The sequence below is a fragment of the Puma concolor genome, chromosome A3 (assembly GCF_028749965.1).
Source record: "Puma concolor isolate L17-30 chromosome A3, mPumCon1.1.hap2, whole genome shotgun sequence".
NCBI classification, from domain to species: Eukaryota; Metazoa; Chordata; class Mammalia; order Carnivora; family Felidae; genus Puma; species Puma concolor.
The window spans coordinates 32,120,606-32,136,511 of NC_141669.1; the positions used below are offsets into that span (position 1 = coordinate 32,120,606).

General features: G+C 37.7%; 2 protein-coding genes across 5 annotated transcripts in view; one reads left to right on the forward strand and one right to left on the reverse strand.

Moving 5' to 3' along the window:
• Positions 1-15,906, forward strand: part of ARHGEF33 (Rho guanine nucleotide exchange factor 33) — a 118,745-nt gene that overhangs the window by 96,411 nt on the left and 6,428 nt on the right. The window contains exon 19 of one of the 2 annotated variants that reach the window (XM_086700423.1): positions 6,304-6,419. The exons of the other annotated variant lie outside the window; for it this stretch is intronic. Within the exon in view, the coding sequence (XP_086556549.1) occupies positions 6,304-6,325 (22 nt within the window). The 3' untranslated portion in view covers positions 6,326-6,419. Of the gene's footprint in view, positions 1-6,303; positions 6,420-15,906 lie in introns of those variants that run through there. 2 annotated transcript variants of the gene reach the window in all.
• SOS1 (SOS Ras/Rac guanine nucleotide exchange factor 1) overlaps positions 1-15,906 on the reverse strand; it is a 151,166-nt gene that overhangs the window by 13,751 nt on the left and 121,509 nt on the right. For all 3 annotated transcript variants that reach the window (XM_086700412.1, XM_086700411.1, XM_086700410.1), the window contains 4 exons: positions 10,979-11,141; positions 10,366-10,483; positions 1,727-1,899; positions 1,398-1,514 (listed from right to left, as the gene is read on the reverse strand). In XM_086700412.1, the coding sequence (XP_086556538.1) occupies positions 1,398-1,514; positions 1,727-1,899; positions 10,366-10,483; positions 10,979-11,141 (571 nt within the window). The remainder of the gene's footprint in view (positions 1-1,397; positions 1,515-1,726; positions 1,900-10,365; positions 10,484-10,978; positions 11,142-15,906) is intronic.

Below are 15,906 nucleotides of genomic sequence, written 5' to 3' on the forward strand. Positions count from 1 at the left end.
CATTAGTAAAGAAGTTGTATAATGATTAAAACTAAAGTGTCCAAGTTAAAATATTAACGTCCCATTTCCATAAAGCCTTGGCTATCTAAAATATTAAGCAATGGATTTCTTTAAATAGCTGAGTCTTAGTCCTAAAAATGCCAGAGTATTTGTTATCTTAGTATTTTTGAATGGAAGTCTTTCTAAGATATATTGTAGATTTCTCTAGCTTTTTAAATAGACCCTGTTGAACGAATTTAACCTTGCTGGAGAAGCCAGGATCATTATTATGAATTATGATACCTTACTATTCTGTAATACAGTGATGCTGGAATCATTTGAGCTATTTACAAATGCATTAAATTGCTGGAGTTTTCATCCGTGTGTGTATATGTTTAGGTTTCTGAAATTTTCTTACAGAGTGCTATTAGTGAGCCTCTTTGGAGCAAGACTCTATAGCTATTTCCAATTTTCTGTTTTTAGTCCATCTTTTGAGAAACTGGTTTAGGCCTTGAGAAATTTTCTTGTGAGGTCATTGCATAAGCTTTAGTTCACAGATACTTTGAAATTTATCTTGGTTACGTAGGAAGCCATTTATATTTACTTATTGATTTTTTTACTTTCTTATGAACAAGAGAGATTATGTTCAGATCAGTGAGGTGATGATACTAAACATAAAGTTGGCCAGGCATTGGCAAGTAAAGAAAACAATGGAAACTTTATTCCCCCCACAAAAGTATCTTTAACCAAACTTGTTATTATTATGGCTAATGATTCATAGTTAAAAGTTTTCATAAGTCATTACTTTAGAAAAGTCATAAGTACATGTTTATTATAAAAGGATTGGTATAAATTAATCAAATTTCTGCCCTTAAAGTAGATCTTGGATAACATTTTTGTTTAAAAGAAAAAATGATTGGGGTGCCTGGGTGGCTCAGTCGGTTAAGTGGCCAACTTCGGCTCAGGTCACGATCTCATGGGTCACGGGTTCAAGCCCCGCATTGGGCTCTGTGCTGACACCTCAGAGTCTGGAGCCTGCTTCGGATTCTGTGTCTCCCTGTCTCTCTGCCCCTCTCCCACTTGTGCTCCCTCCCTCCCCCCCCCTCAAAAATAAATAAACATTAAAAATATTTCTTAAACAAAAACCAAAACTTATTTATTTGCCCAATTTCTTTGTCTACCAGGATTTATTCAGATTAATATTACTGCTCACTTATATGCAGCCAAATGGAATATTCCTGAGCATATTTATTAAGCATTTATTCGTTACTTTTATCCATCACCTGTGCACTTCATCCCCGAATGCCCTTATGGAAAACTAATCTGTGCAACACACATGGTGTTAATGACATCACCAGATATCGATAACTGCAAAAGATATACAAATACGAAAGAAATATGAATATATGTATGCTTACAAATCTTGGGAGAGGCTTAGGGTTTCGCGGTTCTATTTCTAAGGATTTGTTGAAAAGATAATCTGTAAATTCTTTTTCCATGCTATTTCCCATTGGATTCAAATTTTCAAAGAACCTCTAAATGCAAAGAAATAAACAGTTATTAATATTAAATATTTTAAATGCAGTCTGACATTCACAAAAATAACTGCAGAAAACATTTAACAAAAGAAACTTTGAGTTATTTTTAGTTTTATTTTCCTTTATCTCTTCTCTGAAATAAACCTGTCTTTCATCAGCCGGTTTATAAACTTAATTAGAAAGATGTATCCTCAAATAATTCAACTTACTTTGATATCTGATTCTACTCGTAAACAATAAGGCTGATTTTGGTACTGCTGGATCTCTCCTGTTATTTCTGCTACTTTCCTCCTTTTGCTAAAGTTTATAAGCTCTTTTCCATGCCTTTTTAGGACCTCAGGGTTGCCTTCTTCTGTTTTCAAGATATTAGTTAGATAAATTCCTAGAAGATATAATGAAATTATTTCAAGGATGAAAAAGGAACCAGCTAGTTTTTTTGTCAGTAGCTGTAGGCATAGGTACAATCAATATGTACGTGTACAATAACGTATGTACAATGTACCATCTCAATCACCATAACCAAAGATTTAAGGCACAGATTTCCATTCTATGAGAAACAACTAGCTAACTAAATATCAAGAGAAACATTTTTGTAAGTATCAAATTATTCTGTGATATTTAAGTTTTATAAATACCCAAGAAAAAGGGGGACCAAGTTTAACGAAATTTAAGAGTTTTATCAGGAGGACTCCCCAATTTTCCATACCTCCAAAACCACACGGTATTTGACATAAGTCACCATTCTGTTAAAGGAATTTTAAGAATAACCCATCACTTAATAACACGTATTTCTGGCCAAAGAGGAAAATGTTAAATTCAGAGGATCATACTTTCTGCTTATTCAAAGGTTGCTAAGGATTTGTAATTCGGAGGCAGTACCGCTTGGATAGGCTTGCTCATGGGAGTGTGGAAGGCTCTGCAAGCCTAGCAAACACAGCACTGCATAGAATTTATTTCTATTCTGATCTTCAGCACTTTTAGATTTAGTGGCAATGTCGAAAATGAGCTCCAGTTTCCCCGTCACTGCAGGCTGAGCGCTGAGTGAGGAGGAGAAGGAACCAGGGAACAGGCGTTCTCATTCTGTACACAGCCCTGTGGTTCCAGGAGCACCTGAATTCCTTTCTGTTCTAGCATAAAGGTTCTGGAGCCAACTCTGCTGCACTCTACTTGTGTGGTCTTGTGCAAGTTGCTTAACTTCTCTATGCCTTGGTTTTCTCATCTGTAAAATGAGGATAGCAGGGTTGTTGTGAGAAATAAGTGAGTAAATGTATGTACAGGCTTAGAATAAGGTCTGACTAAAGTAAATGCTTAATTAGCTACGGTTGTGATTGTTGATGCTATTGTTGCTATTCTTGGCCTGGTCTCTTAGGCTTCTGCGTCTTCCCCTAAAGTACTTTCCACTGAAGAAAAGGGAATGTATGAGTACCTGAGTTCATTCACTCAGTACACAAGGACTGAGTCTCCGCTGTATGCCCAGCACTGTCTTAGTACCACAGATACAGAGATGAACAAGACACACAGTCCCTGATCTTAAGGAGTTCAAAGCTTTGAACGTGGGCTACAGTACAATTTGGTCAGTACTGCATTAGAGTAATGCATAAGATGCTGTGAGGCCGCTGAGGATGTGTGCCTAACTCTGCCTTGGATTGGTGTGAATAGAAAAAGCATCACAGATGAAGTGATGCCTAAAAAGTCTCTAACAATGAGCGAAGTCAAATGAGCAGAGTAAGCTGGAAGGGGATTCTAGGCAAAGCACCTATGTGTTAGAAGGCGCTGGTTTGCGACGAAGCTCAGAAGGCATACTCGGAGACAGTACGTTGGTTAGTACGGCCAGACCACAGGGCTTTGGTGTATGGGCTCAGGAAGGGTGCAGGCTGCAAGGACAGACGCGGGCAAGGCATCAGTGGTTCTGGTCCTCCGTCACTGCAGGTTGTGCACAGGATGAGGAGAGGAACGAACAAAGTAACAGACGCTTAGGTTCTAATCCTAGTCAAGTGGGTCCAAAGGCTTTTGTGGTAGAGGCCTACTTTCAACTACTTGAATATTTGCCCTCATTCTTGTAAAGATAAATGACTCAAAGTCAGTGAATAAGTCAGCAATAATGAAATATGATAGACATCCATGCCTGTTTGGTTCTAAAAAGTATCCAGTTTTTAAGTGTCTTAGTTGGCTATTTCCTAGCACCTAGGCTACTCTTGATTGTACATTCGTGAGTCAAATTTACGATGTGTTCTAAAATGCTCAGGCTTTTTATTTTCCACATCTGCCTGTCACTTGGCTCTTTTACTTGCAGCCAGTTACATTCTCCACTACGCTAAGTTGCGTGATGCACTTAGCTCAATGTTCAGTCTGACAAACGTGCCCGTACAGTACACATATTTAAGGGCAGCTGGAATCAACTTTTCATTACTGGTCACACATTGAATGCCCAACTATGAAGAGTTTGTGGATAGCAGTACCTGGATTGGATCATGAAGAGGCTTTTTTAAAGAGCTTAATTTGTATTCAATAGTTAGGACATTATTAGCATCTTTGCATTCTAGAAGGATTACTCTGGCTGGACTATGAAGCTAAATGGGTTAGAAGGAGTTAAGATGGGAAGCAGGATGATCAGTTAGCAGGATGAACGTAGCCCTGTTGAAATGATGGGGGCTATCTTAGGGTCCACAGGGATAGAGTGGAATGCACACGTATTTAAGGGGTAGACTCCACAACAACTGATTAACTGTTTTGGGCAGAGGGTGGGGGCTGAGAAAGAAGATTCTCAGCTTTGTGCCTGAGGGACTGAATGGGTGGTGGTGTAATGACTGCCACTGGGAAGATGGAGGGCACTAAGTTATGGGATGTTGTGTGTGTTGAAAGTATACTTGAATGAAGTTGTGAAAATGCTTATAAGTAGCATTTTAAAAGAGCTCAGGGTAAAATGTGGAAATTATCTTATGACATATATAATGGCTAATTAAAAGAAGAATAAGTGACCAAAGAGAGGGTGTCCAAATTTTGTTGATCATACACTTCCATCAGTAACAAATGTTTAAACATGGATCCTCTCTCTCTCCCTCCCCCCCTTCTCTCTCTCTCTCTATATGTATATATATGTGTGTATATATATATATATATATACATATATATGTGTGTATATATATATGTGTGTGTATATATATATATAAATTTTTGAAAAAAAATTTAGTATAAGTATATACAAAGACCTGAATATTATATACTGTTAAAGCTTAATTTTTTTCAATAGATCATTTTACATACCCTGCTCTGGTGACAGCTGTCTGGGGAGAGCAAAAGCAAAGCATTATGACATAAATAATGAAGAGGGATGAGGTTTCATGTTTTTGCTAATGCCTTTCCCAGCCTTTCCAGGAAAAAGTGGCTCCTCAGGGTTCTAGGTTCCCGTAGCACTTTGTTCATCTCCAACCTACACATTTCTACGATGCAGCATTACATTTACTGCGTATGGTACTGTAATTTATTCTTCTGCTCTTTCAAGAGAGCTTATTGAGGGAAGGCTCTGTTTTGTCTCTTGATTCATTACACCTAGCCCTGGGCCTGGAACACAGAGACATTCAGCAATGCTTCTGAATGAATAAAAAGAAGCACATTATTTCAGAATAGAAGAGAAAGCATTTGAAGAATAGATCAGGATGCAAGAGACATACAGTCAGTTCTAAAATGGCGGGAAATAAGAGTGGAGATGAAGCAGATTGACAAGAAACAGAAGGAGGATGCAAAACTAGAGCTGTGTGAAAGGAAAGAACAAAGCCAATGCTACAGGCTTGGATGTTTGAGAAGAGAGGTGAGGCTTGGTTGAAGGAAGAATCTACATCCTTTTACCTTAGAGGAAATGTTAGTTTGCCTGTATATGTCCACTTTACCTACGAGTAGAACATTTTATTATATGGAGAAAAATTGGGATGTGGACCCATAGTCTGGGGTAGCCTTGGAAGAAGTTGCCTGACTTTTATTCTGTAAATGGTGTGGTACCAGCAAAAGACCCGAATGAGAATTCTGGTAAGATGACAGAGGAAGTAAAAGAATCAGATACTACCACTGGTCCTCCCATAGAGAGGGGGAAAAAAAATCCAAAAAACCAGTGTCCAGCATTAAGGATAAGAATCTGGAAGGAGTTTCTCCAAACCACCATACAGAAGAGACAGAATTAAGAAGGAGCAATAAAATAACATCTGGCTCTATTCTCGGGTCAGAACCATTATAGGCTGTGTGGCTAATCCCGTGAACTGAAAACCTGGGAACAGCAAAAACCTTCCTAGAGCAGAACAGACCAGGGACAGCTGAGGGGCCCTCCCTTAGAAGAGAAGAGGCTCAACAGGCAGGAAAACAGGCAGAAAAGGGTAAAGAGCTGGCAGGTGCGCTGTCCGTTCCTAGCAAACTGCCTGCATGTTTGTGTCCAGTCACCAGATCACATGGCCAAGCTTAAAACACAGAATCATACTCTGTGATTTCAGACCTGAAACTTCTTTTCTTCTTGTAACAACATGTTATGAAGACCAGTTATGGTACGTCATACATTTGGGAGGGAGAGTACTTTAAAGGGTTCAGTCTGTGGGAACAAATGCTCACCGATCAGGGTGATGGGGTCGCAGGGGCCAAACAGTGAGTCGGGCGAACGGGCCCTGAAATTTCTTTTTACCTCTTTGTACCAGAAGCAGTAGGATATCACAAGTAGTGTGACTGTAAGTTCAGTGAACACACTGAAGGACTATGTATTTTTCACTTTTTCTAAGCACCTGACATAGTCCCTGATACTTCACAGGTACTCAAGAAATACTTGTTGACTGACTGAATGAAATGAACATCAGGCCTACCCAGGTCCCTTGTATGAACTGGCACCATACTCACCATGCTTAAAATACATAGACTTTAAATGCATCTGGCTCCTGATTCTCTTTTTGTAAATTATTTTTGAATTGTTTCTTTACTCCTTATCAAAATTGTCTTTACACTCTCTCCTCTATGAGGTGTGGAAGGTCTGTGCATCTTCTGTAGTGCCCAGATAGGTATATCATTTCTAACTTATAAGATCTTATGTAGGATACATTCCACTTTTAAAATTAAATCTGACTGAATCTGTACTTTTATAATTAAAAAGAAAATGTTTTACCATAAAGAGAAAATAAAATAGTTTTATCAAGAATGTAGGGGGCAAAAAGTTCTCAGGAAGACAATAAATTAGTAATGATAAAAGGTAATACATGATATAAAAAACAAAACCAGATGGGGCACCGGGTGGCTCGGTCGGTCAAGTGTCCAACTTTGGCTCAGGTCATGATCTCGTGGTTTGTGAGTTCAAACCCCATGTTGGGCTCTGTGCTGACAGCTCAGAGCCTGGAGCCGGCTTCAGATTCTGTGTCTCCCTCTCTCTCTGCCCCCCACCACTCACGCTCTGTCTCTCTCAAAAATAAACAAACATTAAAAAAATTTAAAAAAAACCAACAAAATCAGAGAGTAATTAAGTTTAAGATTTTATCTTTTTGAAGTAAGCAAAGTAAAACAAGTAAAAACAAACGGGAAAAACATATTGCAAATAGGAACAATTTTAAAAAATAATGCTTTTGAGGCTATAACTGAATACTAGTATTTTAAAAATAATTAAATTAGACAATTGTGTATCAGAAAATAGAAATAGAAAAAAAACTAAGGAACAAATGAAAACGTTACTAAAGAATTACATCCTACAAAAGATTCCAGGCCCAGATGGGTTTTTCTATTGGAATATTTCAAAGTTTAAAGGCTAGATCATTTCATGATATTCCAGAATAGAGTAAGATGGAAAGCTACTTAACTCATGTTACAAGGCAAATACAACTATAATAACAAAAGCTGATAAATATAGCACAAAAAGAAAAAAAATCACAGATCAATCTCGTTTATGTAGATGGATACAAAAACCCTAAATAAAATGATAATGAATAGAATTCATTTGTGCATTTAAAAGATCAAACTACCGGGGCGCCTGGGTGGCGCAGTCGGTTAAGCGTCCGACTTCAGCCAGGTCACGATCTCACGGTCCGGGAGTTCGAGCCCCACGTCAGGCTCTGGGCTGATGGCTCGGAGCCTGGAGCCTGTTTCCGATTCTGTGTCTCCCTCTCTCTCTGCCCCTCCCCCGTTCATGCTCTGTCTCTCTCTGTCCCAAAAATAAATAAAAAACGTTGAAAAAAAATTAAAAAAAAAAAAAAAGATCAAACTACCATGAATAAATAAGTTTTAATATCAGCAAATAGGAAAGTTTGGTATTAGTAAATCTGTAATTTTAATTTGCTAAACAAAAAAAAAACATCTTTCTCTCACTAAGATGGCAACTATAAAAGTAAATGTATACTGCTAACAAAAACACAGAAGATACAGAAGATAACTATGAAAAGAAACTTTAACATAACAAAAAGCATCTAATCGAGCAAAGAGCAGAATCACCCTTATTCCCGCTGCAACGGAGATGAAAACAGAGATACTTATTTTTGTCATTATTGTTTAATCTTTGTGTGGGAAGGTATGACCAATGCTGTAACGCATAGCACAGAAATAAGACGAAAGGAAGAGACATAATCAAATATTTAGCAAATCCAAGGAAATCAAAACTTCTTAGAATCAGTCAGCTAAGCGTCCGACTTCAACTCAGGTAACGATCTCCCGGTTTGTGAGTTTGAGCCCCACATTGGGCTCTGTGCTGACAGCTCAGAGCCTGGAGCCTGCTCCAGATTCTGTCTCCCCCTCTCTCTCAGCCCCTTCCCTGCTCGCACTGTCTCTCCCTCTCTCAAAGATAAGTAAACATTAAAAAAAAATTCTTAGAATTAAGCGTAATTGACTATTAAAAAATGAAGATCATTCACAACCAAAAGTATCTATCATCAGTGTTCTTTCCTAATTAATTGATAGGCTGTTCCAACTGTATTTTGGGGAATTACACCCTCTCCCATTATAAAGTGCATTTGGAAAAATAAAGAGACAAAACTAGTAAAGAAAATACTGAAGCAGCATTGACGAACCAACTTTATCATATATGAAAACACTATAAAGCAAGGTTTCTCCGCCTTGGCATTATTGACCTTTTGGACTGGATAATTCTTTTGTCGTCAGGGGGCTGTCCAGTGCACTGGAGGATGTTAGCAACATTCCTGCCCTCTATCCCATAGAAGCCTCTAGCACCTCCCAATTAGAATAATAATGAATGTCTCTGGACATTGCTAAGGGTTGGGGGGGGGGGGGCAAAAATTACCCCTGGTTGAGAATCACAGATTGTAAAGTGCCAGTCATTAAAACTGGGGAACTAATAGAATAAGTTAATGGGAAAAAATATTTATTAAAGGAGGTACCATATATAAATGGGGTAAAGAAAATTATTCAGTATACTCAGGTCAACAAGTAAACAATTTAGTGGAGAAATAAATTTGAAGATTTCATATGATATCTAAAAGAGACTTTGATTAAATAGACTTAAATATGATTTTTAGAAGTCACATTATTAAGCTAGAAGAAAATATGATTGAAATATTAAATTGTTAGACTGGAGAGCTTTCTAAGGCCAGAAACAAGAGCAATCATAATGGGGAAGATGGGCAGATTACAGAATTTTAAAATATGGTATATCAAAGAATAAAAATAAAAAAGCAGATTGGTAAAATATCTACCTCAAGAAATTCCCAGCTAGATATAAAGTATCTAGATAGATTGGTTATCTAGCTCAAGGAAATATTTTCAAATATAGATAAAAGGTATAAATATGATGATATTGATCACATTTAGGAAAACAAAAAAGCTGGAAACTATGTATCTAATCATAGAGTAATAGCTAAATAAACTGTCATACCAACTTTAGAGACTATTATGTAGCCATTTTAAATGATATTATGAAGACTGATAAAACACAACAATAAGTTTAAGATATGGTAAGTGAAAGTAAATAATGTGTACATGTCATATACTTATGACTATATACAATGTGCATGGCAAAAAGATGAGAAATAAATACAAAAGTGGTTGGTTATAAAGCTCAAACAAAAACAGGCTTTTGTGATAACTGCATGATGTTAATTGAAAGAATATCAGGACAGTATAACTTAAAGCTATATGGAAAATATATAGCTATAGATGAGAAAATGGCTAGAAGGAAATATACCACTTACTAAAAAACCTAAACCATAATATGTGTAATAGGCATGATATTTGTAAGCATTCAGAGGAAGAATCATCAGAGCATATATACAAACAGAAAAAAAAAAAAAAAAGAAACCAGTTGTGAAAGAGATATTGAAGATATGAAATATAGGAAATAAATGATGGAATAAGATAGAAGAACCTGTATGAAGGGTGAAGATTTGGATGGTACATGTTTCAGCTTTAAAAGGAAGGAAAGGGTACTTCCTTCCTCTGGTGAGAAGGGAAAGAAAAAATGGCAGGTAAAATTTTGATGTATAGAAGGTGTGGGTTCAAGAATGCATGCAGTATGATTTTTAGCTATGTGAAACTGTTTACAAGAAACGTGATTATAAATATAAATGACCAAGGCCAAACCTCTTCTGTAGAATGTATGGTTTATCAAAATTCAACAAAAAAAGATTTCTATGAATATAAAGCACAAAGAAGCATTAAATGATATCAAACAGCTGCCCCAGATGGAAATAAAAAATGGAATGTATATGTTGGGTGTGATCTTAAAAAGTCCTAATAAAGAGAGTAAAATTCTAAGGTGACTCAGGTGCTAGGTATTTATTAAATAAGTATTTTCTGCTGCTATATTACACATATGTATATTCAGTCATTTAATGAAATAAGTATCTTGTTTTATCCAGAAACACAAAAAAATTCAAGAAATGCTTACCAAAGAAAGGCACACACGGTGGATTAATAGACCTGAGTTTTGCCAAATATTTCTTATAATGATCTTCGCTTAATTCATGAGCTTCTTCTAAAATTTTCTTTTGGCGACTTGGTATTTGCTACAGTAAAAAAAAAAAAAAAAAAATTTAGGGAGTGTGAGTTTATAAAAGGAAGCATAGGTTTTGCCCCAAAATGCCAGGCTAAGAATAAAGCCCAAACACAACGGTATCAGTTTGATTCTAAGAATAACCACATCAAGACACTATCTTCATGGACCCCAGAACAAATTGCAAGAGTGTGGTGTGTGAGTGAAATCTAGTTTATCTTGCCATTCCTTATACAATTACGAGAGTATCTGATTTTATGTTATACAAAAATTAAGTGCTGAAAGGTTTTTCTTCTCGTCACCTAGGCTAGGGCCCGTGAAAGCATTTTAACGAGAATTCCTAATTTTAAAAGTGCAACCAGTTCAATACAAATACAAATATAGTGGAATTGAGACAATTCCAGCTTTTAAACTGTCACTGAAAACACAGATGAGGCGCTTAACAATTAAAGACCATGATTCTTAAAAATCCTGATTCTTCATTTACAAAATGACTAGACGAACCTACCTCAAATGTGTGGTCTAGTCTGTAAACAGGAGATGAGTTCATAGCACTGACAACCTCAAGGACACCATTGAAATTGTTCAGCTCTTGAAAGACTTGTAGAATCTCAATTATTCGACTCACCACAGCTACTCTTTCTTCTAAGTTTTCAGTTTCTACAATACATCTGGGAACCAAAGACAAAAAAATGAATTAAATAATCTATAGTTTCCCCAACAAAGATATGCTTTAAGGAATTTAGTAAATAAAATAATGTGTGTGTGGGGGGGTGCGGTTATCAAGTAACCCCAGAGGATCTATATTCAGAACGACAGGTAAAGAGCAGGAGACTGGATCGCGAAGCGGTGCTCCAGTCAGGCAAGGTGCTCTTCACTGGTTTTCACACGGACACAGCCACCAGTCAATCATTTTCCTGCTGTATTAGAATTAACTGGTGAGACTAACATCTTGTTGACCGTCTGCTGGTCTTCGGGATGTGGGTGTGTCCTAAGGGAATTTATTCTGGAACTCAAGAATTCTGTGTCTCCTATTCTTCACCTAATTTCGAGATTTTGGTGATCATGTTTTCTTTCTTTGAAATAATTAGCTACATTTCTAGGAATGGCTCTTCACAAAAACATTGTGATGTTAAAAAGTCAATGAAAGTATTTTACCATAATTAAGAATAAAATTTTTTTAATTACTAATAAAGAGAAAAAAAATCAAAGGCACTTTACATTTAAATACCAAGAATCTTTGGAAGGTATACAGCTAATATACCAATAAATAGCTAAAAGAAAGCATACTCGGTTCAAAAAGAGAAAATTCCTCAGTGAGCATTTACTCTCTAATATTAGAGAGAATCTTAAATTTACTAATCACCAGTAAAGAAAAAGGCATTTTAAACTTGGTTTTTAATAACGTAATATAAAATAATGTATAATCTAAGAAAAACAATACACAAAAGAGAAAATAAATATAAATCAATATTAAACATTTTTAAAATTGTAAAGGTGAAAATTACGTTATTTTCTGATGAGGATAACCTGACACTAAGAAAAAAACTGTTGCAAAACTATCAAAATAAACATAAAATCAAATTTGCTATCAAATTAAACATAACATGTTTACATGTTTAAAGCATTAGCTAGATCTCTACAAATACATCATATACTGGCTAACTAGTTAGCTGGACATTTAAAAGGGTATAATACAAGTATAATATATTTACATCTTGTATTTGACTACTTCAGTTGACATTACCTAGGTATACAAATTGTCATCACGTGTGGAGTTTCTGTAACAACCAGGTAAGTCTGGGGTGATTTATCCATAGGTGACTCCAATTCTAATATACGTCCATGACTAAGAGCCACCGTAGCAAACGGACACGAAATCTCTCACACTGAAAAGGCAGAAGTTGGAACCCCTGTGTACTGCTGGTGGGGGGAATGCAAATGATACAGCCACTATGGAAAACTGTATGGAGGTTCCTCAAAGATTAAAAGTAGAGCTATTGTATGATTGATCCACCAATCCCACTTTTGGTTATTTATTCAAAAGCAGGGTCTCAAGGAGATATTAGCACTCCATGTTCGTTGCAGTGTTTTTTCACAATAGCCAAGATGCGGAAACAAACCAAATGCCCATCTATGGATGAATGGATAAAGAAAATGTGGTACATGCACACAATGGAGTATTACTCAGCTTTAAAAAAGAAGAAAAGCCTGCAATATGTGACAACACTGATGAACACTGAAGACATTATTCTAAGTGAAATAAGCCAGTCACAGAAGGATGAATACTGCATGATTCTACACCTACGAGGTATCTAAAATAGTCACAATTATAGAAGCATAGAATGGTGATCGCCAGGAGTCAGGGAGAGGGGAAAATAGGGAGTTACCAATTAGCATGTATAAAAGTTCAGTTATGCAAGGTGAATAAATTCCAGAGATCTGCTATACAACATTATGCCTATAAATTAATAATTTATATAACTAAAATTCTGTATTGCACAGTGGAAAACATCCGTTAAAAGGGTACCTCTCATGTTAAATGTTCTTACAGTAATTTAAAGAAAAAGGAAAAAGTGCAGGAAATGGCCTTTTCAGTCATCTATTAAAAAACAGGACAGAAATAAAAATGGTCTATTTCATCAGTTATGTTTCTCCTTTACAGACACAAATTTTAATTATTATGATAGAAAAGGTCTTCTGCATATTTAAGTGAAATTATTTAATTTGATAATGAAGAAATCAGGAAGCAACATTTAGAGGGCAAATGGTAAAGTTTTACTGTTTACAGGCTAAGAAATAATAACATAAGTGACTTGGAATGCTTATTTCTCTTTAGGAATTGCTTTTAAGTCTTTATCCACATTGTAGCATAGGTTTTAGTCATTCCCTATGTCACTGGCCTCCTGTTCTGATAATTCCAATAGGAACCTCATATCACCCTTACAAAATATTAGTCAACTAGTCATAGTGTTTTTACTCAAAAAAATATGGCTGACATACATAATGCCAATCTGTGGCCCCAACTATAAAATTGCATTGAGATTCTAGATTGCTGACATGACCGTATAAGCAGGTCTGCTTACCCACTCCTCAGTGAAACTAGTGAAGAGTATATATATGAAGAAAAACATAATCATGATTAATATCATCTTCCCCAACATTTAAAGTCTCTGGAAATGGCTCTAAGAGCAAATGGCAAATAAAGTAACATCTATTTGGGAAAACTAGAGAAATTCAGTAAGAGAGGCAAGAGTTTACGGCTTTTGAACAAAGCCCGCTCCCTCCTTCCTCCCAGAGGACCCCAGGCAGTGGAGGGAAGAGTCTACTCCAGACAGCTCAGCTGAGAATGCAGGCCTCCCTGTCCACCTAGCTCCCAGCTGGAGGGCTTTCTTCTCTGGAGGAACAGGATTTCAGCATTTCCAGTCCCCAGCTGGCGGTGGCTGAGGCTAAATCTCTGGTGAGTGTAGCTGGGAAGTGGGGACTCCCTTCTGCCTAACTCCTGCATGGAACACAGGCTCTCACCTGAATGTGGCACACTGAGAATGCTGGGAAGACAGCCTCTCCCTGGTTCCCGAGGCAGTGGTTCCATGCCAGGAGAGGTGAGTAAAGAGGACCTCACACACCACCTCCAACCAGGCACTCAGCTCCTAGAGCAGGAATGTTTCAGGGAAATTTGCCACCAGCACAAGAGTGCAGGCTCAAACAGCTCCTACTCTCGTCATTTGCAACAAACCGTTGGAGAAGTTTAAACCTAAAGGTGCTTTCAAGAACAGTGAAGGGGGTGCCTGGGTGGCTCAGTCCATTGAGCGTCTGACTTTGGCTCAGGTCGTGATCTCAATGGTTGATGAGTTTGAGCCACAGGGGGCTTACTTCTCTCAGCACGGAGCCTGCTCCAGATCCTTTGAGTGTCTCTCTCTGTCTCTTTCTCTCTGCCCCTACCCCACTTGTGCGCGCGCATACGCGCGCTCTCTCTCTCTCTCTCAAAACACACACACACACACACACACACACACACACGCACACACAAAACAGTGAAGGTTGTGGTGCAGGGCAATGGTAAGATTCTTGGATCTAACAATTGTTGGTTGACTAGTCTGCAGGAGAGAACCAGGGAATAAGAGCTGGGACGAGACTTCCAAGGGTCAGAACAAATATCAGAAACCTAAGAAACCACTCCTTAAAAGGAGTCACAATTTGGTTGGATTAGTTTGAAGAGCCATTTATACCACTAGGGAAATTGCTGAAAACAATAGAGCAACCAGCTGGCAATTAGCAGAGTTTAACAGCTGGATGTGGTCAGGACAGGAGTGAAAGAAAGCACTACCTCTCCTGCTGCCTTCTTGGAGTGACCGTGGACATACCCAAAACAGTACCTCTCAGAAGAGGAACTTCTCAGCTTAACATCTAAGTGTGGAGGGAGCTGGAGGATAGGCTTGTCGAGAAGAATCCAGCTAGTCACTAAAGGAACAAGCTCTGGGTGGTGGGGAGTCGGAGGGGCAGGACCCACAAGTTGCTACAACAGCAAGTGTCCAACAAAGAATTACCAGGCATGCAAAGAAACAAGAAAGTACAGTAGTGTCCCCTCATCTGCTGTTTTGTTTTCCCCAGTTTCAGTTACCCAGCAGTCAACTATGGTACCACAGATAGCTTCCTTTTGAGGTGTCGTGAGGTCATTTAGTAGCATACCGCTAATATCACAGTGCCTAAAGCGTTCACCTCACTTCATCTCATCATGTAGGCATTGTATCATCTCACATCATCACAAGAAGGGTGAGTACAGTGCAGTAAGATATTTTGAGAGAGAGACCACATTCACATACCTTTGTTACAGTATACTGTCATAACTGTTCTGTTATTGTTAGTAATGAACAATTAAAAAACAGTATAAGGGGTTTGGTACTATCTGTGGTTTCAGGCATCCAGTGAGGGTCCTCTGTGGATAAGGGGGGACTATTGTATGATCCGTTCACCGGGGGAATAAAAGCAGGGAACAATCATTGCCTGTGAGAGGGACCAGATGTCAGATTTAACAGAAAATGATTTCAAAGTAGCCATTATGAATGTGTTCACAGAACTAAAGGAAAGAAGGCATGATTTAAAAAGTAAAGAAAGATATAATGACAATGTGCAGAAGAAAGTATCATAAAAGACAGCAATAACAACTGGCAACTCAAACTGAAAAATACGATAGTTTAAAATAAATTTACTAAAGGGGCTCAATTTTTGAACCACCAGAAGAAAAAATTAATTAACTTGGACACAGAGCTGTTGTTCAAAAGCGAAGGCAAAATAAAGACTTTCCCAGGTGAACAGAAACGGAGAGAATTTGTTGCTAGCAAACCCACCGTACGAGAGATAGTAATGGAAGTTCTTCAGGCTGAAAGCAAAGAACCCCAGATGCTAACACCAGTCCATGAAAACAAAGAGCGGCGG